General features: G+C 38.9%; 3 protein-coding genes across 4 annotated transcripts in view; all 3 read right to left on the reverse strand.

Annotated features, from left to right (window-relative positions):
• The window catches only part of cxadr (CXADR Ig-like cell adhesion molecule), a 72,620-nt gene extending 72,189 nt beyond the window's left edge, over positions 1-431 (reverse strand). The window contains exon 1 of one of the 2 annotated variants that reach the window (XM_034683374.1): positions 22-431. In XM_034683374.1, coding sequence (XP_034539265.1) covers positions 22-73 — 52 coding nt within the window. In that variant the 5' untranslated portion in view covers positions 74-431. The remainder of the gene's footprint in view (positions 1-21) is intronic. The other variant, XM_034683375.1, reaches the window with a different exon arrangement.
• A 2,187-nt stretch (positions 432-2,618) lies between these two features.
• btg3 (B-cell translocation gene 3) lies at positions 2,619-7,941 on the reverse strand. Its single transcript, XM_034683634.1, has 5 exons — positions 7,810-7,941; positions 5,713-5,918; positions 5,423-5,560; positions 3,787-3,979; positions 2,619-3,526 (listed from the first exon to the last, which is right to left on the reverse strand). The coding sequence occupies exons 2-5, from the start codon at positions 5,883-5,885 to the stop codon at positions 3,320-3,322; spliced, it is 711 nt and encodes a 236-aa protein (XP_034539525.1). The 5' UTR covers positions 5,886-5,918; positions 7,810-7,941; the 3' UTR covers positions 2,619-3,319.
• Positions 7,942-10,420: 2,479 nt separating this feature from the next.
• c5h21orf91 (chromosome 5 C21orf91 homolog) overlaps positions 10,421-27,626 on the reverse strand; it is a 39,735-nt gene continuing 22,529 nt past the window's right edge. Inside the window, exons 3-5 of the mRNA XM_034683935.1 lie at positions 20,482-20,988; positions 18,131-18,193; positions 10,421-14,489 (exon numbers count right to left, since the gene is read on the reverse strand). Of these exons, the coding sequence (XP_034539826.1) occupies positions 14,311-14,489; positions 18,131-18,193; positions 20,482-20,988 (749 nt within the window). The 3' untranslated portion in view covers positions 10,421-14,310. The remainder of the gene's footprint in view (positions 14,490-18,130; positions 18,194-20,481; positions 20,989-27,626) is intronic.

The following is a 27,626-nucleotide window of genomic DNA, read 5'->3' on the forward strand; positions in this document are numbered from 1 at the left end:
CGTTAGTGTTGATAAACTTACCTGTAAACAGGCTCAGCAGAACACAGCACACCCGGGATATCGACTGATCCATTCCTGATCCAGATATTCCAACACTTCTTCACTGAAACTTGCTCGGAGAACTTGTGCCGAATTCGAGAGAGAAGCAGCAGCCCTGCTCGACCGAAGCATCCAAACTCCACTCCTCCTCCTCCTCTTCCACCCTCCTCCTCCTCCTCCTCCTCCGCTCTCTGCAGGTGCACAGAGGAGCGCGCTGCAGGCTGTCACGTGACATGCGGGTTTCTCAAACAAGTCAGTATCGCCCTCTGTCGGTGGGAAGAAGGAACTACCGTCCTTTAAGGCAGGGGTCCCCAAACTTTTCAACCCGCAACCCCCAAAATATAGCTGCCAAAGACTCGTGACCTCAACTGTCCCTCAAAGGGATTTAATGTGGCCTCTTTAGCTGGTCTGCAGAAAATGACCCTACCTATATGAGCATGTGGCTGTGTTTACTGTGCCGTTATGAATGAACCTAATGCTACTGATGCTTTTGATAATTAACTGTTCACTAACCCTAAACTAGAAAGGCAGAAAACTCATTACATTTTCTATTTTCAAGGTTTTATTTTTATACTATGTTTTTCAATATTCTTTGCTATAATGGGTAAATTATACTATTTTAGATGACTTAAAAAAAGAAAAACATTCTGGAAGACATCTCACGATGGAAGGGGGTCCCAACCCACACTTTGGGAACCCCTGCTTTAAGGGGCCTTATGTGTGCCAGCCAGGAAGAAAGAAAGGAAAAACACAGCCCATAATATTCATTTGTCTTAAACATTTTAATAGTGCGATAAGGCAAAGAAAACTGTCTTAATATATTCTGTTTCTATGTGTAATATTGATATATTTTATTATTATTATTATTATTTATTTTTTTATTTTTTATTTTACAGTATATGGGCCCTATTTGTGCCAGCCAGGTGTATTCAAACTTACATTTTATTGGCATTCGGGGCCTCCATAAAAGAAAGAAAAAACACAGCCCAGAATATACATTTGTCTCAAACATTTTAATAGTAATAACCTGCATCAACCTCATGAGTTTGGGGGCATTTTTTATAGACATATTTTATTGTGTATTTAACATTTATTTGATTATTTCTATATGGCTAATACTGTGGTACGCAGGGGCGTTGCCAGGAATTCTGGGCCCCCTGAAAAGATATCACAGTGGGCCCCATCACCACAGCCAACCCTACAAAATATAATATTGCTGCTATAATACTGTTTTATTTGCATTAAACAAAAATATATGCTTACAACTCTCCTGGTTAACTGACTCAAATTTAAGCTACATATCAAAAGGATTTTTTTTTTTTTTACAATTTCTCCAAATGTAACTGCACAATATTGACCTTCAGACTGTCCACCTCTTTAAACAAGATTATTTAAAGCCAAGTGATTTGTTGAATAACAACAAAGGGGCATTATTTGGTATAATCTAACCTCATGAAGTAAAATAAAAATCTAAAAACCTTACTTTCAATCAGATTCAGCCACACTTGATGCTATGAAAATATGACAATTCCCTACTTTAGGCATGAGACGCGCATCTCACAGAGCCAGAAAGAAATTTGTTTATTCATTCAGATCATTTTATTTATCTTATTGCAGCTATAACAAAACAAAAGAAAAGCGTAGTAGAAAAGACATTTTATTTCAGGCCCCTGAAGGGCTCCCCTTCCCACTTGGGCCCAAGGTAGTCAGTCCCACTTTCCCCCCCACTATGACACCCCTGGTGGCAAACAAAACTGTGGTAATATAGCGTCCAAATATTCTGTATCTATGTGTAATATTGTAATTCAACTATCTGAGGAGTTTTTGAACCCACTAGGCAAATATGGATTTTGAACTGAATATTATTTATTTGTGCAATTGTTATTTTCAAAAATGTGTAATACTTTACACGAACAATACAACGTGAGGGGCTGGAATTTTCTGATTATCAGCCCTGCTGTGACTCAGTTGTGGGTACGATGCCACAGGGTCAACACAGCAATGCAGTAAAACATCACAACCTGCAGTGCGTTACTGCTTTTAACAGTTCAACAAGCAGCAAGGAGTCATTTTTCTTGCTTGGCCATCTTTCCTTTATGAATACTAAATTTGTTTGTAGTTTACAGTGTAGACAGTAAAATAAGAGTATTTTCAAGACAAACATTTTCTGTTCAATTTTGTAAAGCTGACAGTATACAGAGCAACTTGCTCTGAGTGAGTGTTACACTTACTAAATAAGTTCCAGTGATGTGCTCTATTGCAGCACTTATGGAAGCATCCCAAATGATCAGGTTTTTAATTTGGAACTATTTTACTATAACATATGCACATTCTCATCCATCCATGTTGTGTAATTATTCTCATACTGTGCCATACTCAATTGTTATCCAGGTGCAACATTAACCTTAGGTATTACATTAAACACAAATACCCTACCAGAATCAGTGTTTTTGCTTGTAGTGTAGTTGTTCCCTTGATAACTGTTTTTCCTTTAGTATGAATTTCTTTACAAATAAGGGTAACTGCAAGAGCATGAATACTAACTTTATCACTAACCCATGACTGTGAGCAAACCAAGATGATGCTTAAAAAATTTATTTTACAATTGTCCTCTTTATCACATAAAACAGTGGATGTCAGTGGAGTTTTATTGGAGGTGCATTAGGTATCTGAGGAGTAAACTCTAAAAAGTGTCCTAACCGAGCCCAGTATAATCACAAAATGCATGTTAAACTATTTTAGTGCTAGAGATTTCTTTAACAACTTGACATTTTCCCATCAAACCAGTGATTCAGAAACACCAAATTAACAGAACTTTACCAGTTTCTCTTAACAATGAAAGTAAAAAGTTTAGAACTAAAAAAATAAATAATGAACCGAATCCTTTAACCACAAAACGTAAGGAACTTTAAGAAACAGTAAGAATAAATAGTGCATCTTGATGCTTGGAAATCGTGTTTAATAAAACTCCATAAATTTTAGCCTATACATCTGAAACATCTACTCTGAATAAATAAAACCAGCTCATCACAAAGGACACTAGGTGGTATACATCGACTTCTCTGATTGTAAAAAATACAGTACTTCAGTCTACACGAGTAGTATTCAAATTCCAATATCTAATTTCATACAAGTGATTTATTTAACTATAACAAATGGTCTAAAGTGCAAAAAATGACTTCTGTCAAAACATTAGTTCAGCTATAAAAAGTCCTGTTTAAAAAACCTTGGTCAGTCATCTTAAACTTCAGTCCATTGTGAATGTTAAGCACCATGATTCCTAACTGTAAGAATGTGCCAGATGTAGGTTTGCGTCCCAGTATCCAGGCCCTCCCCCGTAGCCTGGAGGGACCCACAGAGTCGGCCTTAAAGTGTGCGGAGCTCGGCTGCGAGGTCTGAAGGTAGTGTAGTGAGGACGTGGAACCATATAACCTTTTCCTGGTATCATCTTCTTAGGATGCCACGTGGGGGCTGCAGGATTCATCGTCTTAAAAGAAAAGAAATGAATAAATAAAAGCTGCAATCAAGCAAGTGCAACACAAGCGAACATTAATCATGACCATATCTAAGGTCTGACTCAGTAATGGTTGTTTAAATAGATCCACAAATATTTAGATGATACAAAAATGTCATTTAAGTAAATATGACTGCGTCAGATAATAAAACAGCGTGGATACTTTATACTGCATGAACAGCAACTTCTTTAATCTTTATAACACCTGCATGTGATGATTAGACAAACAGTACCTGTTTAGGGCAGCGTGTGTTGGAGACAGTTACTGGGGAAGAGCGCATCCCTTCCTCATCAGATGAAGAACCTGAGTGATAGTCTGATGTCACCCTCTCCAAAGCACTCGTCACCTTTTTCGCAACATCTCTGTCCTCTTCATCATCGCTGGAGAAACTGGCCACAGAGAAGAAGGGATTTTGTTCTCCATATCTGTCATAAAGCACAAAAACAGTTACTAACCAAACAGGAGAAACTTCCAGAGGATGGAACATTGTTTTCTTTATTCTTATTCTTCTTGTGTCGCCAACAGCAACTCTAGTTGCCATTCTATGCTGAGAGTTAACATTATTGAGACATTGTTGAACTACACAAAGAGATTAAGCGCTCTCCATCTTTATTTGAGGGACTCAGCCTCTCTGGAATGACCTCTTTATACCCAGTCACTTTGCTAACCTGCAAGTTAATCTCATTTTCCTGGAGATGCTCCTCAATGTGTGTTTTTCTGGAATCACAACTTTTTCGGCATTCTGTTATCCTTGTCACAACTTTTATGAAAACTTGAGGAGCTTAATTTTTTCTTAATGCAATACAATTTATCAGTTTCAACTTTTGAATTATGAATCTTTCTAAGCTGTTTAAAATCAGGTTGCCCTGTTTTCCAGCTACTTTCTTTTTGAATGACTTCCCAAAGCTGGGCCTGACCCTGGACAAGAAAAGAGCATTGTTGGCTGGAAAGAAACTAGTGTCCACACGTTGGAAAACTCCACACTCACTATCTTTCCGAGCATGGGTTATGACATATTTGGACATTATTTATTTGGAGTTGTCGATAGCCAGAGACTTCTAACGAGCCTCCGTGGGTTTCAGGTGTAACATGTAACTGAGGTTTGTAGTTCTGGATCCGGGGAATGAGTGGGTTTTATTTGAGTTTTTTATTTTTCTTGTTTATTATATTAATTTATTACGACTATTACTATCATTATTTATTTATTTTAAATTGTGTATTTGTATATAGACCTTTTTATAGGCATGTAAAAATATACTCTATTTTTTGTAATGTCCATATGTCTATCCATACTATTTTTTGTATTTTACTATATGGAAAGAAAGAAAAAAAATTTGATCACAAAAAACCCCAAACTTTTGAATTAGTCTTTGCATCAGTGGGTTAAATATAGCGCGTGATTTGTAAACCACCATAATGTGTTTTGATTTACATTTCACATGGTGTCCAAACTTTTTTGCAATTGAGGTTTTATGTAAAGTAAATATGTATATTTTCTCAGCGCAACAGGTACCAACAACATTTTATTTGGGATTACAATGTGTATACATATGTATTTAACAAATCAATGGAAGGTTGACTTCATTAATCATGCAGACGTAAGAGTAACCATCAACTGATATGGTAATTATGTTTGATACTGCATCAATTCTTTAAAACACTACATTAATTTGTAACAAAGTTATTTTTTTTTATGTAAATACAATGACTGTTACTTTAAGCAATATCCCCCACAATAGTGCTTGGATTGTGCGTTGGGAACATTGATGAAAAGGCAGCTTTCTTCTTCTCTGTCAATGGGTGTTAAATTCTGAAGATACCAGTAAAACTTGAACAATTATTTCAAAAATGCATCAGTCATGTCTCACCTACAACAGACCTCCCCAGGGTCCACCCACAAAGTGAATTCACGAGGCAGTCCAAGGTCCCTGTACTGAATGCCGCTCTCCTGGCAGGCCCGAAGGAGCTCTGGATCCTGCCTGTGCAACCTGTTCACTCGGATACACCTGCAGAGCACACAAAAACATGTTCTGGTAAAGCAGTTGAAGGCTGATTGTACACATCAATGAAAAATCATCAGTTTAAAAAAAGCTGTGGAGAAAAAGTTATGAAGTTTGATAAAAGCAGGGAGTTCAAATCTGGAGAGACCGATCAGCACCTGTATGCTTGTCCTTTGCTGGGATTTTCAGGGTACCAGTGTCCTTTGAACTTCTCCTGCAGAGCGACAGCAAGCCTCTCAACAAACAGCTCCACCTTCTCTGACTCCAGCTTCTCCACCCTCTTCACAAGCCGCTTCAGGAAAAACACCACTGCTGCAATTTCTCTCCTCATATTCACATATGTTTCATTACGTCCACACAGCCTCTGTTAAGTAAAGGGAAATTAATCAGATGAGCAGCAGTTCCAACAAAGCAGTAGATCAGTGGTTCTTAGGCATATTGAACAGTGATGGTGCAACATATTTATATGTAATATACCCTTATCCTGACTCCTACTATATAATTAACACATAAATGTTAATGCAAATATTGATATTTGAATTAAAAATTAACGATTTGAACTGTTTTAATTGACATACTAAGTGCTCTGACTCCAGACTATAAATCAATGATGTCTTGTGAGCCCATGCAGGCTAAATATATGTATGCCTCATGAAACCCCCTGACTCTGTTTAACTGCACTGAGGATATTACTAATTGATTTCCTTATCCATATAACTCCTCGCCCATTAAAATGAACAAATACTTCATCATAATGAGTCAAAAAACTACTAAGACTCGTATTATCCAGCTAAAATTAACTAACTTGTTCGAATATCTTGGTGAAAAAAATTCTGTTTTGGGACACAATTCTGTCAATGATATTGAATTAATAGCTCAGAGACATTGTTGAGTTGGTAAATATTATACTGCCTAGTCAGTTGTGGACAGTAACAGAGGAGTACATTTACTTGAGTTCCTTTTTTTTTTTTTTTTTTGAGTATCTGTACTTTACTTGAATATTATTTTTTGAGGATACTTATGACTTTTACTCCACTACATTCAAAGACAATTATTGTACTTTTTACTCCACTACATTTCTATCAATGATCTAGTTACTCACTACTTTTGTTTTGAGGTCAGCTCATGAATGTCCTTCTCTTTTCTGAAATCTGATCCCTAAGACAGTAAAATGTGTTTGTGTAGTTCTGTTTGTCTCAGTGGTTTAGTCATACCTGTATATCATGCGTCTCCATGGTTAAACGTGGAGCAAACACAGAGCAGATTTCACTCAGTTCATTTATAGGTGGTAATGATGGCTATAATTCTCCACCTGAGCACCCATGGCCATATCTTCAGCTCATGTTAGAGGTTTTTAAAATGAAGAATGATACATATTGTTTGAAATGTTCCCCATGTTTCCCACTCTGCCCAAACATACAACATTCACTGTCCAACCTGAGAAAGCGTGTTGAGCTACGTAACATTTGTTTCATTCCAGATGAACATTTCAAACTAAGTTGTCTGTTATTGGAGTAACTTCGTGTCTGTTTTTATTCCATGGTATAGTTTTTAGAGATTTAAAGTAATGGTTTCTAAATCAACATGATGTAGGCGAAAGTACTCCTATGTATTCTTGACTGCACTGATATGTTGTGAAAATACAACATTTTGAGATTTTTAAAAAAGTAATTTGAATACTTCAGTATTTTTAAAAGCAAGTACTTCAGTACTTTAACTCAAGTAATAATCTGACGGAGCAACTTTCACATGTATTGGAGTAATGTTTGACCAGCAGGATCTATACTTTGACTTAAGTAATGAAGCTGTGTACTTTGTCCACCACTGCGCCTGATTTATAATCTGTTCACTTCAGTTAACGGTCTGTCCCAGAAAGGCGGGCTGTGACGCAAGAGTTGCGGTAATCCACGCAACGCCACGCATCAAAATAACACGGGCTACAAGCTAGCTGGCTACTAATGCTAACGTTGCTAACATGGCGTTAGTGTAGATATAGTTCAATAAATCGTACCCAACATCCATGGGAGTAACTTTAGCTTCAAAACTTCCCCTCACCACTTTTGGATACTTGTTTCCCCCTGAATTAATCCACTCATATTAGCATTAGCTTGATAGCTATAGACACATGTGGCTAATGACCACAACAGTTGTTCTACACATGAGCTGAAACATGTGAAACTTCTAATAACAAACTGAGTCATCATGATTGAAATCCTCTCAGAGCCACCTGTCTTATATAACGAAGCTTCACCTACCCTTCTTTATGTTGGTCCCTTTCAGCATGTGGGCGAAGTGAATGGTCAGGGCACGTTGGCCAATATAAAAAGCCTTGAGATACAGTTATAAGCCCCGCCCTTTATGACACACACCCCACCTACTCTGCATTCTGATTGGTTGTGGATAAATCAAGGAAGTGCGTTTATTGGTTGAGTACATGCTTATCACTGTCAGTGAGTCACACTCTGGTCACACTGTTATGACTCATAGCGTCAGGCATGTGTTTGTTTGCCATGCATCCATAGACTACAGGCAGTGTATGGTTGCAATAAGTGATGTAATGTATCGTTAAATGTGTAAATTATGAAAAACCAGGTAAATTGCAAAAGAGGAGGAAATATAAAGCAGATTTTTGAAGAATTAGAAAATATATTATTAGCAATAGCAGTTTTATTTATAAAGCACATTTCATTAGACGTAAGTTCAATGTGCTTTATATGGAGAATTTAAAAAAATTAAATCATTTTTCCAAATGTAATAAATAAGAACAGAAAAACAATAGATACACTCAACATACATCAGACACAGCAATCAAACAAACAGCAATTGTTGCTGCACATGTATCCAGTCACAACAGTCATTATATCATTCATACACTTGAGAAAATAAATATGTTTTCAGTCTTTTTTTTAAAAGTGGAGACAGTTGTTATGGACCTGAGGTCAGCATGTAGTTTGTTCCAAAAAGATGAACCACAGTAACTCAAGGCCCCTTCACCGGACCTTGATTTGACTCTGGGTACATTTAAAACACTTCCACCTGCTGAGCTAAAGATCCTGGTTGGGTTATACACTGTGAGCAAGTCAGAGATGTACTGGGGAGATGAAAAATTAGGATTTTGAAATGGATTCTGTATTGAATGGGGAGCCAGTGAAGTGTTTTGAGACCCGGGGTGATATGATCATATTTTCTTGTACGTGTCAGAATTCTAGCTGCTGTGTTCTGGATGAGTTGGAACGGTCCTATGGAGTGTTTTGGATAGGATAGAAGAATAATTTGATAAATAACGCAAATATAGCAACATTTTAAAATTCAGCATACAATCTTTCCAGTGAATCCTACTATCTTCAGATAAGTTATTGGATATTGGATTTTGATAACTCTCGTTCTTGTCATGCATTAAACATTAATTTATCTATTCTGCCAATGTGAAACCATGTTAAAATTATTTGTCATTTAAATTTGAATAATTAAAATCTAAAAATTTATGTTCAACTAACTTTGTTGCTAATTATTTTTTATATATTTATAGCTTTTCCTGTTACTTTAATCAATATAATAAAATATTAGCTGCTCATGTCTGATGTTTTGTCCTTCATTAATGAATGTCCTTTTTTTATTTTATTTCTTTAGGTTTTTGCAGTTATCCTCCCTACGCAAACATTTTTATAACCTGTGCAACAAATGTCATAACTCATTTAGGTTATTGATTTGGCTTTCAGTTCCTCTAATTCATTGCTATTCATCTATATGTTATATAATTTCATATCACATTTTCTTGCTATTAGTTCTACAAAACTGTGATCTGTACTTTTTATGTCTATTTTTGATCATCTTTATTTAAATCAAATTGTACAAACAGCATAGTAGTTACGGTGTGTTGTGATCAGTTTTAAGTTAATTCAAAATTGAATTTGTAATTCAGTCATCAGTTACTGTAGTATTATTATCATTGATGTTGTATTATTTGCATATTTTTCAGGGAAATGTTATGATGAGCTTGGAAATTGGACAAATAAAATCAACTCCCTGAAAGGCACTGACACAATTATGGAGCAGTTTTCACAATTACAATTTTCACTTTGACAGTCTGGTCAAATTTCCTCTATCTTGAGTCATGTTGTTGCTGCCAAAGTTCTTAAACGTTGCAGGATGTTGGATTTCCTCCCACATTATTGTGTGTGTGCATATTTCCCGGAAATACCCCTCTTTACAAACACATGGATCATTCGTCAACGTAAAAGTGCCCTTTGTCCACAAGGGGGCAGCAGTCATCCATCAACCAGTCGATGCAACAGGCTCAGTAGTTCAGGTAATATGCAGTAGAATTTGAAGTCAGGGATATTGTGCACTACAGGGTCGCAAACTGGTTAAATGTGGGATTATTATTATAACCAAATTTGTATCATTTAATTCATACATTCCTTTATAATATCTGCAAATTGATGTTTTATATATATTTTAACTATTGAATCTCCCTATTTTCATTTGCTTACATTGTTTTCTTCACAACCATTTTATTGTAGTGCATTAGGATCATGTTAAATGAGGATTCTGCACTTTAAATATCATTGATTGAATGGTGGTGACGCAACAGGTATTTTTCACTGAGAAACAGTTGATAACTCACATTTTTCAAGGAGGAGATATAGACTTGTCAATTGTTCTTTCATTACAAAGTATCTTTGAACAGAAGCGGTGACACTTGATGTAGAAATATTGAACTGTGGACAGGATATGTTGTTTTTGCAGAAAGATTGTTTCTATTGAGTTTTATATTACTAACCCTCTTTCATTACTCATGACACGGATATTCCAACCCCTTTTCATCCTGGCAGCAGCAGTCAAAATCAAGAAAATACCAAAAACTGTAGTAAAAATAGTTTTAATTTTATTGAAACATTTTACAAAATGATACAAACCATCACTTAAGCACAAATCACACAGCCTGTTTTAGGTCCATGAACACAGAATAAATAGAAATGTATCACACAACACAAATGCAGCCTTGTTCAACAATAGAAAACAAATGAACAAAGAGTCAAGTCTAAAAGGAAGGAGGTGGAAGTGTAACAGGTATTTTTACATCTCCAGTAAATGATAAACGGCTAAAAACTAAAGCCAGGCAGCCTGAAGCACAAGCCCAGGCATGTTTCCACAGTATACATAAAAAAAACACAGCATTCATTATGAAAACACACAACTGAAGATCAAATGAGTGAAAGGTTACTCTAAGGACCAGTAATCTAAATACTCTCAAACATTCAAGCACACTGAAGACAAGTTTAAAATGGAGCTAAAACCTTTAAACTTTAAAACCCTAAAAGGGGTCAAATACATTTAATCTCTTACAAAGAGAGCACAAAAGAGATACACGGACAAAGCTGAGATTTTCTTAACATCTTTCTGGTTCAAACTTTGTCCTTTCACCAGCGTATAATACTCTACAAGCTCGGACTCCTCGGAGGTTAACTGATAAACCAATACCCTTTGAGATATCTTCTGCTCAATAAGGCTTCTGATTCGTTTCTATTTCTTGCATAGGGTTCCTGAATAATAAAACTGCAGGACTCTGCAACACTGACTGTTATTACTTTACCCTATCGCCATCTTTGTCTCCTTGTGTCAAAGAATAAGGGACCTCCAGAGGCACAGCAGACTAAAATCTTCCTTTTTTTGTATTGCTGACATCAACGTAGCTCCCACACATGAATACAGAAGAGAAGGTGATGAACATAAGCACAGCACAAACAAAGCAGAGATAAAAATCAAAGTCAAATGTACTTGATATGAATCATTTCAATGTACATTAAAGTCACTAAGCCACGTTTGTTTTACATCAGTTTGGTATTGCAATTTTCTCTTTTCATTTAAAACATAAAGTGTACAAAAAGATGGGCAACAGGACAGCTTACCAAAAGAGAAGCTAAGCCATTTAGAGCTTCCCCTACTGACTGGCTGCAGTATAGGTCATAAAGCCTGTCTCCTCCATGTTAACAGATGGGACATGGGTTAAGCTTTAAAATCAAAATACACATCAAATATATTTCTCTGTAACATGGTTTCTGTCATCATAGTTACTTCATATAATGCTGATTTATGTCCAAGTGTTCATTTTTATAATTCATTATTTGAAACAATAACAAAGAGGTATAATACCATGATTGACACCTCTGTTGACTAATGACTCGCCTGTCACTAGAGTCACTTCAGTGTCTGCTTCAAAGACACAAGTGTCTATTCTGCTGTGGACAGTGCCGTCCTGAGGGATCTTTGTGGTTTTATCAGTTAGGTAAATGTGTGTTTTGGTTTGTTGAAGGTGACACTGCAGCTCTAAGAGCTTCTTCCTAAGGGGGTATTTTGGCTTCACTTCTGTACAACAGGAGGAGGTGGAGACACATCATCCATCTTTAGTGATTACCAGGATCCGAGTCAAATGCTCGCAGTCCTTACATGTAACAGAACAAATAGAGACTTTGGTTTGGCAGCTAGATTTCTCTTCCAGTAGATTAAACTTTCTTCTTCTTATTCATTTAGTTTAAAGCCACGTGTACGGCTTGTGCTTGAAAGCTACACAACAGTTCACACTTTATATCAAGTGTCACCATCAATAAAAGCTACTATAAAACCAAAGCTGGTTTAAAAACAACAAAAATCTTTCCCTTTCAGCAGGAATATTATCATGTAGAGGTCATGTTAGCTGATAGATCCACTTGCTGCTTCCTGAACAGATGTTTCTAAATCTAATTCATGGACATCCCAAAATGGTCATCGCCCCACACACAAGAATCTGTGCAGCTAATAAAGCCTTGTTTATCATCACAATGTGATTTGTCCCTGTTGAAACGATGCTTTACATTTTTGTGGGTTTTGTCTTTCGCCTGCCCGCACGGGTTTTAAAGCTCTGACTCCTTCCAATTTAAAGGTGCAGTTGGCAAATTATTTTGCTATATCCGTATGAATTCCATCCTAATAATTTGAATGAATGCAATTATTTGATAGCCTACCTGCCTACACACTACATGTGCACTTGGAACTTTTCCAATAACTAGAGCTAGCCAGCTAGTTGTACAAGACTGACAGAAAAAGGTAGAGGACTTGTTCTGCACCACAAGTGAGGCAGAACCAAGCGGCAACTTCCGGTCTAAAAATATGAGTCCAATGCCGAAGTGCTAAAAACTGCAATTCATCAAGGATCCGATTGAGGCTGGCTTCGGAAGTACTGGAAACCACATACACACCAATTCAAAAAAGACGATCTTTACAGCAGAAATAAACATGTTTACAGCCTGGTACAAAAGACGAGTGGACTCTGGATAGCTCAAGTCTCCATTGGCTCACACTGTACAGGCGGTGGATTTTTTTCTAACGCGGCAATTTCGAAGATATTGAGATTACAAGTCTTCCAATGAGAGGCACAGCTGACTTGATTGACAGGCGGGAACACTGTAGCTGTTGGCTAGGAGGCTCAAAGCCCGCCTCTTTACGTCACAATCGCTCAACAGCAGCAATATGGCTGCCGCCGCCGACTGGACTCAAACAGCGCTTCAGAAACAGATGGTTGACGTCACGGATACCACGTCCATATTTTATACGTCTATAGGCAGAACAAGTCCTTGTTTCATGGGGCGGTCCTTGGCATGCTTACACTTGGTTACTATCAAAATCTACATTTCTTTTATTAGGGTCTCAAAGGTGGCCTACCCCTAGCTTTAAATGTTTGTCTTTGTGCCACAATTCTTCCATCTTATACAAGTTACTTAAAGAAACCAAGCTTTGTCATAAACATAAACTATTTCTAATTCCCCCTGCAGATTTAGCCCACTTTAATTCACGTTCTCGGTATAAGACTACAAAGTGGTGAATATCTCAGAGGAGAAAGGTTTTCACGAACTGTGAATCAGGGCAGTTTTAAGGCAAGAATAAAAGTACATTTTCAAGCTGTTTTGTTAACAATGTGCAGCTCAGAGAAAAAGCTAAATGTGTTAATGCTTTGACATTAAAAGAGCAATCAGACACTTGGCAGCACCTGACAGTGGGAGCATGATAGACAGTGCGTAGCTTATTGAGAGCTTTATGCTAATTTCCCCCTCTGAGGATACCATGTGCTCCTTAATACATGTTACCATTCAAACGCATCTATTTTTAGTTGCAAATGCATCTGAAATGCTCATTTTATCATTGCTCCTGTAATCTGCATCAAGCATTCATCACAGCCATGTTGTAAAATACTGTCGTCAGATAACACATGGAGCATTAAGCACAGCTAAAACCCATATTTAAACATCTATGTCTGACATGACGAGAAACTTAAAAGTGTATCCACATCATAAAAAATATAAAAGCTGAAATGAATGACGACAAAAACAAAAAAGAACTTAAAATCCAACAGAAATCATGTGTGATGATTTTGTAGACAAACTCTTTTCTGTCTGTGTAAAAGTGGATTTGTTTTTTTAGGGTAATCTCCAGTGAGAACTGGTCCTCCTCATGTTATGGGACCCTTTCCAACCTCGTCTGAGCGTGCTTTCTGGGTGCAGGAGTGGAGCGAAATACAAGTCACAGGTCATACCAGCAGTTTGTTTAAACTGCAAACCACCATTAATCCTTGCATCATCGCTGTAACCACAAGAACAGAGGCCACATCCACCCAGCCCTTTATGCTGCTCCAACGTCATAAAAGTCACTCAGAGTGCACAAAGGCTCTTTGAGACAGTTTGTTAAAGTGTTCCTTAGCTTCCTCCCCTGCATCACACTCATCACTCCACAGGGCCGTCGTTGCTGTTGCTGGTGGCCTTGACCCCAGCCCGGCTGATTTGCAGCCACGGCAGTTTGGCACAGTTCTTGAAGAGCTGTTCGATGGCAATGTGACGCACGTGCAGCTCTGACGCCAAAGAGTCTTTTTCCTGTACGGCCACAGTCAGCTCCTCAAAGACCTCTGTGCAGACAAAGAGGGGGGAGAGAAAATGAGGATCAGCGGTTTTCATTCAGACACAAGGTGGACTTTTACAATAGCAAACAAACAGGAGAGCCAAACAAGATTAAGAGAATCAATACTATAGATTAATGAAGGAGCAGAGAGCAAAGACAACAAGGTACACAATGCATCTGTGTAAGATAAAAAAAACGAAATCTAATTTCAGTCAGGGTCTCAGTATTGTGCATTCACGAAAACACATTCATCAAAATACAATAAAGAGCCGTCGATCCGAGGATCGGAACATTTCGATAGCCTCTTCCCACTGTGGATAATGACTACGTGATAGTGTGAGGACAACTTGCCTGAAAGAAAGTTTAAAGACTAACTTTTTAATGAAGTGAGATAGTTTTTGGCTCAGTCCTGGAATGTCAGACATGAGTGCTGTGATCACAAGCTGTGTTATCAGGGCCAAAGTCTGAAAATTTAGACTTTGTGGCATTTTTAAATTCCATTCCATCAGCCACAGAGGAGGACAAGAGGAAAGGTCACATAACACTTCTTAACCTTAGCATGCTTTAAGTTACTGCCATAGTAACTTTGGTTGTGACATTAACTTGTCAGGATTCTTCTGTAGAAGTTATCAAGCAAAGTGGTATGCACAATGGGGGCAAAGACCGCTAATCTCAGACCTGTTGTTTTCTCTCTGTATATAACTATCAGTCTCTGGTGACCTCTCAAAGCACTACGTTAATGTTTCCAATGAGGACCTGCACTGTCACTGTAGTTCAAAAAGCCTCTTAAACATTTGTTTGTGTTCAGGTGGAGTGGAAGGAAACCTTGCACCGGTTTGCAACACACATGTGGAAACCGATGCTTTCAGCAAACTTGAACATTACTTCATGACATGTTATGCCAAACCATTGTTGTTAAACCATAGACCAGGGGTCAGCAACCTGCAGCTCTGGAGCCGCATGTGGCTCTTTCATCCTTATGCTGTGGCTCCCTGTGGCTTTGGAAAATAAATGATGAGTAATCAATTTAAGTGTATTGTATTTTTGTTAGTTAGGTTTTTTTTTTAATTGTAATTCGAAATTTGAAAATTATAGGGGACTTGTAACATTAAAATAAAAAGCAGCTTTGTCAGAAGCACGTCCTTCATTTCAGCAATGGCTCAAAGATTTGGGGAACGTTTTGCATATGGAAAGACTGTGATACAAATTGGCTAACAGAGAAAACACTTTCATGAAAATATGGAAGCCTCTTTTGGACAAACGGACGACCTCTTCCAACATATCTCCCTCTCAAGCCACCTCGCATTGTGCTTGAACCCTCCAAACAGCGTCTCAGATGACACCTATGTTTTTAGAGCTGCCACCAACTCACACTGTAACACGCTAATGCCTACGTTTTGTTTTGTTTGTTTATTTTTTTCTTTTTTCTTCTTTCTCTTTCTCATATTGAATGAATGTATGACTCTTATATTTGTGCTTTAAATTTCACCTCCTCAACAACTGTCAGCATTATAGCATCTTTCTTTTATTCTTATTTGCTTATTTATTTCCATTATGTCCTTAATGTTTGTCTTGTTTTTTTTGTCTTATCTATGCCTAAAAATCAATAAAAAGAAAGTGAACAAAAAAAAAAAAAGCAGTTTTGTTGTTTAATTTTCTGTTGCTCAAAATATGCATCACAATCTTCGAAATTCCCGCTGGCGGGTCTCACACATCGGCACCTATACTTTGCAAATATGTATTTAATATTCTTCAGTGAAATAGTGCACTTTTAAAAATAAAGAATTCCATTTAGGTCAACACTCTGCTCCACGCTCTGGTACACAAAGGATGACGGCACACAGCATTTTTGTTTTGCAGATGGATCATTTAAGTTCGGCTTTTTATGACATCAACCTTCCCAGCGTGTTTTTTTTTCTCCAGAGTTTAAAATGTTCAAAATGTTTTCTTTGCCTCCAGAAATAAAATTTCATTTTCCCTGTAACACTTCATTGATTTCATAAGCAACACACTACAGTTTTTTTATACATAGCATAAAGGTAGGAAAACAATATATGCACTGTTATCTTCTATTTAGATGTCAAAAAGGATTTGAGGCTCTCTGTGTTGTATTTATTGTAGAAACCGGGTCCAAATGGCTCTTTGAGAGTCTGACCCCTGCTATAGACTATAAAATATAGACAGCACAACAGCTCCCCAAACATGCAGCCAAAACTTTTAGAGTTAATGCTACCGACTGTCTGTACTGTAAGTCATACAGCCTGCCTTGTCTATGCGAACAGGTGGAACATGAGTCAAACTACAAAATGGTGTGCAAGTGCAAGTTTGAATAAAGAAAGGTGTAACGTCACGACTAGCAGCTCTGTTGACAAATGTGGCTCCTGAAGCACTGACACTAGAGTGAGCTTTCCATAACTATGAGTGTCAGCTGTGAACCGCCACAAGAATCTGTTCTAATGTGGACTACTAAGACCTGAGGGATCTTAAATTAAAGGCCAAATTCCACCAGATCCGTGTCTGGCCCGTCTCCAATCCTTCACGGCACTGGATCTGATAGGTTTCTATTCTAGTCAATCTGTTAACCCCCACTGGATCCGTTCTGTTGCGTTCCAGCTGCGTCTCTGATCCGGCAGGTTCGGAACGCAACGGATCAGATACGCAAGACTTCTATTTTTTGCCGGATGCCGGAGCACGACACATCAATTCAGCACAGAGGAGATGGAGTGGGACAGGAAGTCAGGCACCAAAACAAAATAAAAACCCGGTTAATTTTCAGAATAAAACACTCTTTGTTATCGTTAGATCGTTTTAAACTTAACTATGACAACAAAATGTCATTTAGAGCGGAGCCAGGCCTGGAGTCAACAGGTCAGAGGTTTTGAAATGACCATAAAGACAACATGGACGAGGAGAGGAGGAGGAGAATCCTTGATTCAGTGATTGCGGTGGGAAAACCTTGGTCACATGACTCCAGCTGTCCGGCGGTCCTGCTCCATGCTGCGTTCCGAAATCGCAACAGGTGGGCGTGGACGGACGAGAGAGCACGGAGCCGGACCGCAGCGGATCGGAGACGGACCGGACACGGATCTGGTGGAAGTCCCGTGTAAGAATGTGTGGGACGTGAACAAGACTTCACTTGATCAGAACACAGCTTTTGCTGTAGACACAGGCCGGAGTGACAGTCTGGTTGATTAGATCTTTCAGTGGAAATGAAAATATGAAGACATCTAAATGATGAGGAGGATCTGATGCCCCATGGTCTACCACATACTTGACTTGCAGATGTAAAATATGAAGCTATTTTCAGATGAGATGTGTGCTGCTGAGCTGTCAGTGTTGTAAACAATGAGTGTTCATGTCGAAGAATGAAGTAAACAGACAGGCAGGGTGTGCATCAGTGAACACGACACAGTGCTCGATTCAGCACGGCTCGTCACATGAGAGGAGATGATGTGCTGACTGGAGAAGCCCTTGAGTATTTATCAGTCCTGCTTTTATAGTCTTGTGTTCTAAATTTGTAATGTGAAATGTAAACACTCTGCACTAATTCAATTTTTCTCCTGCAGGCAAACAAAAAACTTTATATGAAAGGTTGTGTTCTTCTGCTGTTATGCACAGCAGAATACAGATAGAGTAAGAAACACTTACTTTGTATCTGAATCAGGAGCTGGGTGTTCAGCTGATGGAGGTCGTCCACGCTCATTTTAGTCACTGAAAGAAAAACAGTTCTGATTAGTCTCTCGAATGTACACAGCATCTGGCTTAGTCAAGGCTCCATGTCTGTCTCCATGACCACTGGAAAGATTTCAGAAGCAGCTGCTCTTCATAAGACACACTTTTACTACAGCTTACTGTTTAGCAGTTTTCCAAGCATAAACTAAAAGATATTAGACGTGATGGTGGTCTGTCTAGCTCTGAATAGCTCCCCAATAAAAGGTGAACTCTTTTTAGATTAAGATTATGATGGGGTTAAAGAGTTTTAGTGGGAACTTATTTGTATGATATGTATTTTCTCCCTTGAAACCAATTACATTAAATCTCGTTTTCTGTAAAAAAAAAAAAAAATAACAAACAAATAAAGCTAATAGTTTAAAACAATTGTTTAAATCCACAAAAATTAAAACATTTTTTTAAAAAGAGCTTCCTAATACCCCTACTAGAGTGCCTTAAGGACATCAAGGCATGAATGGCTTTTAACTTAAATGAAGATAAAACTGAGGTCATGGCGTTTGGACCCAGTCGAGCCAGTGGTGTCTCTCCTATAGACCTGGGTTCCCTGCAGACTTATGTAAAACCCATAGTTACAAACCTTGGCGTCAAAATGGACAGCAATTTTAAACTTGATAAACTCAGTAGTTAAAACTACTTTTTTATCATCTAAGGCTTTTCTCCAAAATTAAATCTGTTGCATCTTTTAATGATTTTGAGCACTTGATTCATTCTTTTATCTCGACCCGTTTGGACTACTGTAATGCACTTTACACTGGCATTAACCAGGCCTCCCTCGCTCGCTTACAGGTAGTCCAAAACGCGGCTGCTCGCCTTTTAAAAGAAACCTGCAAGCATGAACATATCAGCCCCGTTCTCGCCCCCAAAACATGATTCTATCCTCACATTAAGGAATAGAGATTGTTAAATCAATACCAGGGTCAGATCGGCTAGTATCAATATCAACAGATACCAAAGCCCAGGTATTGATATCGGTATCAGGACCTAAAAAGTAGGATTGGTGCACCCTTAATCAGTATATCGTTGACCTCATACACATCTACGCCCCCTCCAGAGCACTGAGGTCTGCTGATCAGATGCGTCTCCAGACGAGGGGTGACTGAGCTTTTTCAGTGGTAGCTCCTAAACTGTGGAATGAGCTACCCACCCAAGTCAAAATGGCCCCCACCCTGGATACTTTTAAATCACGTCTTAAAACTAATTTTTACTCCTTGGCTTTTAATACAGCATGAGAGTTTGTGTTGGTCTCCGTTTGTCTTTTATTTACTGTATTTTAAATTTTACTATTATTTAATTCTACTGTTTGTATTTGTTGTTTTTTAAAATGTGCTATATAAATAAAATGGATTGGGTTGGATCCTGTACATCACAAGTGAATTTTATGCATCAAAGACACATGCTGCATCAGCAAAAATTGCTGCGGCACGCTAAGAAGCAAAGCAATGAAATGTGAATCAATATCTGTCCTTTGCCTTTCCATTTTAACTAAATACAGAGTATTCTGAGCCACAAGAGGAATGTGTTGTTTGATGCAGGATAGCTCTGAGGTGTTGGGAGGCACAGAAGTGTCACTACAGCAGCTGATACTTAGAACCACTTATTAAGAAACACAGAAATGCTGGAGCATTTAAAGATCAATTTAACACCAAAGTCTGTTAAATGTATCAATTCTCAGTAAATATGCAGGCTCAGGGTAATCACAGCGCTGATTGTTGCAGGCTTAAGTAAAGATGTGCACACAAATAAAAGCAGGACGTGTACCTGTGAAATGCCTGTCATTCCTCATTAAGAAACACAGAATTTAAAGCAGGCACCTTCAGAGACGCCTGTGCTCATAAGCAGCTTTAGCAGCGAAGACACACGAGGAAGCCGAGAACATTCTGTGTGTCAGTGTTGTAAGAAAATTAACTTTCCTCAGGAGAGATCAACTTAGAAGAAGATGAAGGATGGACCGGGTAAAATGTGTCTCTGTTCCTGTGTTCCTGTTTTGTTTGCCGACTATCAACACAGACATGCTCCGAGGTTTTTGAATTCTCAGAGAGATCACAGAGATCACAAACAAGTTTAGACAGAGAAGAGGGGAGAGATTTGTTATCCTGCTGCCTGGATGGTGCTTCCTTCAACAGAGAAGTGATTATAAAACTTCAACTGCTGCCTCAATCACACACACACACACACACACACGCACACGCACACACACACACACACACACACACACAGAACTTTAGTTATGCATTGAAAGAACAAGAACAAAACTTAACAATGCTCACATTCATCTGTGTTGTGTCCCAGGTGTCTGTGCTGCGTCTGTCCTCCTCCTGATGACCCTTTCCGGCTGTGCAGACCTTTCCTGCCGTCACTTGACCAAACATCAGACTGTGACTCCTGCAGCAGCCCCAGCTCCTCCGCTGTGTGGCACTCTAACATCCCCATGGTGTAATCGGGCAGCCCTGTTGCTTTGCATGTGTCCCAGCGGGGCGCGTACCTGGGCACCTGGGCGTCGGACTGAGGCAGCAGCTTGCAGTCGCTCTGCTGGTTGAGACAAAGGAGCTTAGCCCCCCGTCTGCCGGGGCCGTTGGAGGAGACAGAGTCTTTGTTCTGAGCGTACTGGATGATACGGTTGAGTTTCTGGCTGAGGGCCAGCTTCATGCCCTCGTAGGCACTTCTGGAGACCTTGGATCGTGACAGCTTCTGGTTGGCGATGAGGTGGCATTTCTCAAAGCAGTCTCTGTGGCCCCGCAGGGACTTGGAGTGCAACAAGGTGGCAGAGGAGACGCCTGCAATCACAGAGACATAAAACAGTAAATGAACTGAAGAAAAGAGACTGAAGGCTGAGGACCCAGAAATAAATCTTTCATGGTTATAAACACTATCATCTCATAAATACACTCTATGGAGAGCCTCTCTGGATTTTGAGTGTAATCTCCTCTGAAAGGTCTTTTAAAATGTTTTCTCCTCTCATATTTGTACACACTGTTTTGGTTTTTGTTTTATTTAATCTGATCTCTTTGTAACTTTATTGATTTGCTCACTGCAAAAAGCCAGCCTTCAAAAACAAGAAAAAAAAATACAAAAATTGGGGGTATATCACTTAAACTAAGCAAAATTATCTGCCAACAGAACAAGAAAATTTGGCTTGTCAAGACTTTCCAAAACAAGTAAAAATATCTAACCTCAGTGAACCCAGAAATACCTTTAAATTAGTGTATTTTCACTAATAACAAGTGCATTTTTCTTTATAGAAAAAAATATATATATTTTCTCAATATGTTAAAAAATATTATTAGATTAAGTAAATGCTAAGGCCATTATCTTTTATGTTATTTTATCTTTAGGGGGGGCTTTTACACCTTTTATTTGTACAGGAGAGGACAGTGGATAGTGCAGGCAAGTGGGAGAGAGTGGGGGAATGACTGGAGGCCACAGGCTGGATTTGAACCATCTTTCGTTTAGCCATTTTTGGAGGGAGAGGGATAGCTGAAAGTTGACTGCAGGTGACTAGCTTCAGAAGGCCAATGATGAGCGGAGTGGGGTAATGGCTCTTGCGTGCGGGCCCTCGATTGACATGCAGTGCATTGTGGGACTTGTAGTTTTAGTGGTGCGTGCAAAATACCATCGGGTCAGCTCTAAAAATAATTCGATAATATCCTGCGGACCAAAGATAATTCCACCGGAGGCCGGACTTGGCCTTGAGTTTGACACATATGCCCTAGTGCCATTATCTTGACATAATGAAAAGCAGTAGGCATTACATTTCTTGAAACAAGCAAAGTTATACTAAAAACTAACTTACTTTTCTTGATGCAAAGATAAAAGTTAAGAATATATTCCTCATTATGTAGGATCATTTTCTGCCTTGTAATTTGGAAGAACTTATCTGAATGTAATTATTTCTGTTTGAGACAGTTTGAAATATTGAATGTTTAAATGTTAAGTGTCCGTTTACAGTACTGTGCCAACTGTACTAATATATACTAGTACATATTTTCTATTGTTTCATTGAAAATAAAACAGTGGATTACATTTGGCTGTCATGTGTTTTAATTGTGTGAAAAGATACAATTGTGTCAAAGTCATGATTTCTTATTTCATGCTTGAAATAGGAAATCATGATTTTAAAAAAGCAGATTTATACTTGTGAGTGTTGATGAAACCGCTTTGTAACAGTTGATATTCTAGTTTCAAGCATGTATTACTCAATATAGGTCATAAGATCTCAGTAACAAGCTGTAATATCTTACTGAGATGATTTAGGACCAAAAAACTCAAAACAAGTAAAACACTAACATAAAAACTGCTTCGTGAGAAAAACTATCTTCTCAGGCAAAAAATAAGCAAATTTCACCCTCATCTGAGATATTCAATCTTACTTAGATTTCAGTTTTTGCAGTGTGGAGAAGCTCTGGATTTTGAGTTTAATCTCCTCTGAAAGGTCTTTTAAAATATTTTCTCGTCTTATATTTGTACACACTGTTTTGTTTTTTTCTTTTATTTAATCTGATCTCTTTGTAACTTTATTGATTTGCTTTGCTCCCTTTTGAAAGCACTTTGTTATTTGGACTTAAAAACAGGTTCGATAAACAATGTCCTGTTATCTTAAACTGAAGTCTGTCGGTTTTAAACCTTCTTATGAAAAGAGTAAACAAAACAGTTGATAAGAAATAAAGCAATTAACTTATCAGGTAATGAGGACCAGAAGACTGACCCATTGAACTCACCCATAGCATCTAAAAGTAAATGAGTATGAAAGCGTGCTTAAACTGGCAGATTGACCCACCGCGATCTGTCTCTGAAAGCCGCTTAGTGAGCGCTGGATTAGCTAGTGGAGCGTTGAGATACCAGGGATAATAGATTAACCCTGTCTCTATGTACACACAGAAAGCATATTTTGGACATTTTAGAAGGTGCAGAGACATGAAGCAGGACTTCAATATTAATTCAGTTTTTTAATACACCTGTTTCTGACAACCAATAAGGAAGTGGCAAAGATAAGCTCCACGCAGTTAAACAAATGATACCCTGTGAAAAAGATGCAAAAGACCTCTGAACCCATGTCAGCCAGATCAAACAGAGTATGGACTTTGATCATAGAAAACAAACAAACAATCTCTCCTTCTTATTTAAATAAAGCAGAAGTAGGTCGAGTAATAAAAACACCTTGATCAGGGATCACAGGGACGTTTATTTTGATCCCAGTGATAAACTTTGGACAATTTGATTAAACAGAACAAACAGATCATCACACAGAAGAAGAAGAAGAAGAATCAGTAACAGTTAGTTAGACTGCAGTATTCTGCCCACATGTGGAGATCATGGACACTTTATAATGCAAAGCACTGTTTCAGCTGTAGGTGGAAAAAGTGCATGTCTTCTGTGCAACACAAATGAAAGCTCTGAACCAGCAGGAGGGCGCTTGGTTTACCACCGTGAAATTAAACTCAAAACAACAACAACAAAAAACTCTGGGGAAATTGTTCATTAAAAAAAGTGATGAGTCAGGATTTTAGAATATTCAAATAGTCGGTAATTCATAAAAGATTTAATAGTTCACGTGTCCACTTCCTCATCTGGAGGATGCATTTTTTCATTATTTTTCCTGTCTGCGGTACAACAACCACAAAGCAACTCCAGCCCAGCTGGATGCTAACTGCTAGCCAATAACAGAAGGAGAAGAAAGCATTACTGCCAGGTGTTGGGATGTGAGTAAACTGCAGAGACTGAGTCACCTGTCAAACTGTTCTGTGACGGGTCAAATTAACTAACTATAAGTCTACGATGAGAGAATGGCACAGAGCAGAAAAGGGGGGCGGGAACTATTTGATTAGTCATCAAATACTTCTAAAGGCGTTTTTTGACCAGAGGAACTTTACCCCGGATCTAGGGACTTCACCCCAGAACTACGTGAGTTTCGACCAGTAGATCCAGGGTCTAAATTTAGTTCAGGGGTATATAATCTCCCCTCTAAAAAGCCCCTGCTAGGGGGGGTAGTACTTTTCTAAGGTCCCAGGGCTCTTGGGGGGCAGGACCTGCAATGCTAAACATGTCTGATTGGTAGATTAATCACAGTGTGTTTATTCCGCCCTGCGTCCACAATAACATCACACACATCTGTGATTCACTTGATTTCTCTTTCTTTTATTTGTTCTATCTTTATTGTATGTGTGTGTACTTTTCAAAACAAGAAGCGGTGATTCACTTGATTTAGCAGCTTGTAGCAGTAGTCTCCTCTCAGCCCACCATGTATGCGTCTCTCCCGGTGTTACGGTTTTAAAAGTGACCCAGTAAAATGGAGACCTTCAGGAGAATGTAACAGTGTTTGTGGAGTTTACACAGCTGTTGAGACACAGAGGGAGTTCCTTCGAATGCAAACTAGTTTTTTTGTTTATTACGATTCAAAATCTCATTATAAGATATCTAATGATCGTCTTAAGACGTTTATGAGGGATGCATCCGACTGAAAGTCAGCAGTTAACAGGGTCGCTGTTTAAACAAAAACACTGGCGATCTCTGCCACGGCTTTTTGAGTTAAAAAGGATTTTAAAGCCGTGTTGAAACGTCTTTGCTACTCACACTTATCTCCTCTGAAGTGTTGATTCAGTGAATCCATCTGTGATGAAATATAGCACCATCTAAAACAGAGCGAGCTGAGTCTCTTCCATGCTAACAGGCTAACTGTTGTGTTGCTCATATGATACCTGCCTGTCCATCTGCTTCTATGGTGTCATCTGTGATGAATGGCATTCGTCTTTGTTTTACTGCCCTCGACTGGTCTGGTGGTGTAGTGCATTTTACTTTTTTTCCCCTCCATACGTCACTGACCTGATTTGAACAATTTACCCGAGACTTCAGCCCACGGTCGAGACACAGACAACAATGGGGGGCACAGAACCTTTTAGTTCAGGGTAAAGTAGTTCTGGGGGCTAAAAGACCCCAGAACTCTTGGTCAAAATGCACCTTAACTATAAGTCTACGATGAGAGATTGGCAACGGGCGGAAAATGGGGGTCGGAGAATATTTGATTAGTCATCAAATACTTCTAAGTGACTATCGAATAGTACTTTAGCTTGAAATGTTCATCCCATGTGTCAGCTTGGCTAGCAGCCCTTACACTGCACAGAGGGGATGTCAGAGAGCACTGGGGAGGCACTGTAATGTACCTTGAAGTGCTAAAGAGGTGAAGGCCTGTCCCATGTAAAAACCTTGATGAAAGATGAACACTCAGGAACAAAAAAAAATCCCTTAAAAATGAGAAGGATGTGTATGAAAAATCCAGCTTTGCTTCTGTTAGCGTCAGCTCAGCTCACAGCCCCCGAGGACATGTGGTGTCAAATGAAGGGCATCAAAGAAATGTGTGATAGACAACTTCAGCATATGTTGATACCATATCACAATCTTAAAACAGGTAGAACAAGTACACAATGCAGACCTGTGTTCTAGATTAACACTAAGCTCCTGGGAAGCACCTCTGTACAGGTGATAAAAGTGATATTGTCTGAATCCCGTCAAAGCAGGTCACATTGTTACCATTTTAGCATCCACACAGGAAATTAACAAGCAGCAAGTGGAGCAAAATTAAAATAAGCTCTGTGTAAAATGGGCCAGAGCTTAATAAACAACATAAGACTGAAGGTGAATGAGAGTAAAAACTGTGTGCTGGAGATTTCAGATAGTCTAAAGTGAGAAAGTGTGCACAGGTGTTTGATAGTGTGATGGCCTTCCTCTCATATTTCTCAGCAGACAGTCATATGTGTCAGAGCTTGAGGTGAGGAGATGAGTCACTGTTCGTCTACGTAGATTTAAGAGCTCACCTGGGAACATTCAACTGGCAGGCCTCTCTCAGCCGACAGATGAACAAACAAGCAACAGGTTGTCACTACCACAGTTAAACTGTACACTCACACATACACACCAGGCCCTCATGCTCAGAGCGGTCTGCAAGGCACTTTTGGAGTCACACATTCACATGTGGTTTGGTTTCCTTTAACTCAATGTGGTTACAGCTCATTCACAGGGAGTATGTAACTGAGCTCCGTTGGCTTTAATTAGTGTCTTTGTAACAGTCTCAAGGACGCATGATGGTTTAGATATTAGCTTCAAAAATATTTACTGAAACCAGCCAGGAGAGAACTTGTGCTACATTAGTTTCAGGAAGCATTTAGGTTAAAAAAAATAAGTGAAGCAGAAAGAGAGAAGCCACAAAAATGAGCCAACTGAACAATTTTACTTTCCTAAAAAAGAACCTTGACGTGTATGCCAATAATGTTTAAGTAGAGCCTTTTTTAAGCTTTTTTTCAATGTAGTATGGACTGGTCTAACTGCCAGCCAAACACAACAAAAGCTAGTGAGTCTGCATCATTTAGCTTTCGTGCCAGTCATTAAAACACGGCTAAAGATAAATTCTTCAAAGTGAAAGCCAGCTCTCAAACTTCTTGTAGATCTAAGTAGTGAATAAATTAAATAAATGAATTAACTTGATCTTCCATTTTAGCCGTCGGAGGTCTAAGAAGTTATGAGCAAACCTTCACTAAAGGCCAAATTCCATCAGATCTGTCTCCAGTCTGTCTCCGATCTGTCACTGCACCGGATCTGATAGGTTTGTATTCTAGTCAATCTGTTAACCCCCACTGGATCTGCTCTGAGACTTCTATTTTCGCCGGTTGCAGGAGCACGACGCATCAGTCAGCACAGAGCAGATGGAGCGGGACAGGAGGTCAGGCACCAAAACAAAATTAAAACATCCGGTTAATTTTCAGAACAAAACACTCTTTGTTATCGTTAGATCATTTTTAACTTAACTATGACAACAAAATGTCATTTAGAGCGGAGGCAGGCCTGGAGTCAACAAGTCAGAGGTTTTCAGAGGACCATAAAGACAACATGGACGAGAAGAGGAGGAGGAGAATCCTTGATTCAGTGATTGCCGTGGGAAAACCTTGGTCACATGACTCCAGCTGTCCGGCAGTCCTGCTCCATGCTGCGTTCTGAAAAAGCAACCGGTGGGTGTTGACGGATGAGAGAGCACGGAGCCGGACCGCAGCGGATCGGAGATGGACCGCAGCGGATCTGGTGGAAGTCCTGTGTAAGTGTCAGCTCTGCTCACAGCTCCCAAAGTCCTGACAATGAACATCAGAGGAACACTGTATTTTTACTTCAAATCTTATAACTGGGGTTCTTTCCCTGGTGGCAGCTCAGCTTGCATCTGAGCTCATCAGTCCATCTGAGAGCATCCTGAAAACACCGATCTTTAATGCAAACAGCTTTACTGTGTTTTAACCAGTTTTTATTGCTACCTTTAAATTGAGGGCAACAAAAAAAGGGGGTGTAACAGAAAACTTTGGTGCATCTTTCTAAAATTTTTTACTTTTAAACCCTTTCAAAATGGGACATCATTGTAAGGATGGACCTTAAACTATCA

This window comes from Notolabrus celidotus, chromosome 5, assembly GCF_009762535.1.
Source record: "Notolabrus celidotus isolate fNotCel1 chromosome 5, fNotCel1.pri, whole genome shotgun sequence".
Lineage (NCBI taxonomy): Eukaryota > Metazoa > Chordata > Actinopteri > Labriformes > Labridae > Notolabrus > Notolabrus celidotus.

What these genes read in the sequence shown, in the direction of transcription:
- btg3 (XM_034683634.1), bottom strand. Translation starts at nt 5,885, where the DNA reads ATGAGGAGAGAAATTGCAGCAGTGGTGTTTTTCCTGAAGCGGCTTGTG. An exon ending in AGCAAAGGACAAGCATACAG is followed by an intron (nt 5,561 to 5,712) that starts GTGCTGATCGGT and finishes TGTGCTCTGCAG; the next exon opens with GTGTATCCGAGTGAACAGGT. An exon ending in ACACACGCTGCCCTAAACAG is followed by an intron (nt 3,527 to 3,786) that starts GTACTGTTTGTC and finishes TTTTCTTTTAAG; the next exon opens with ACGATGAATCCTGCAGCCCC.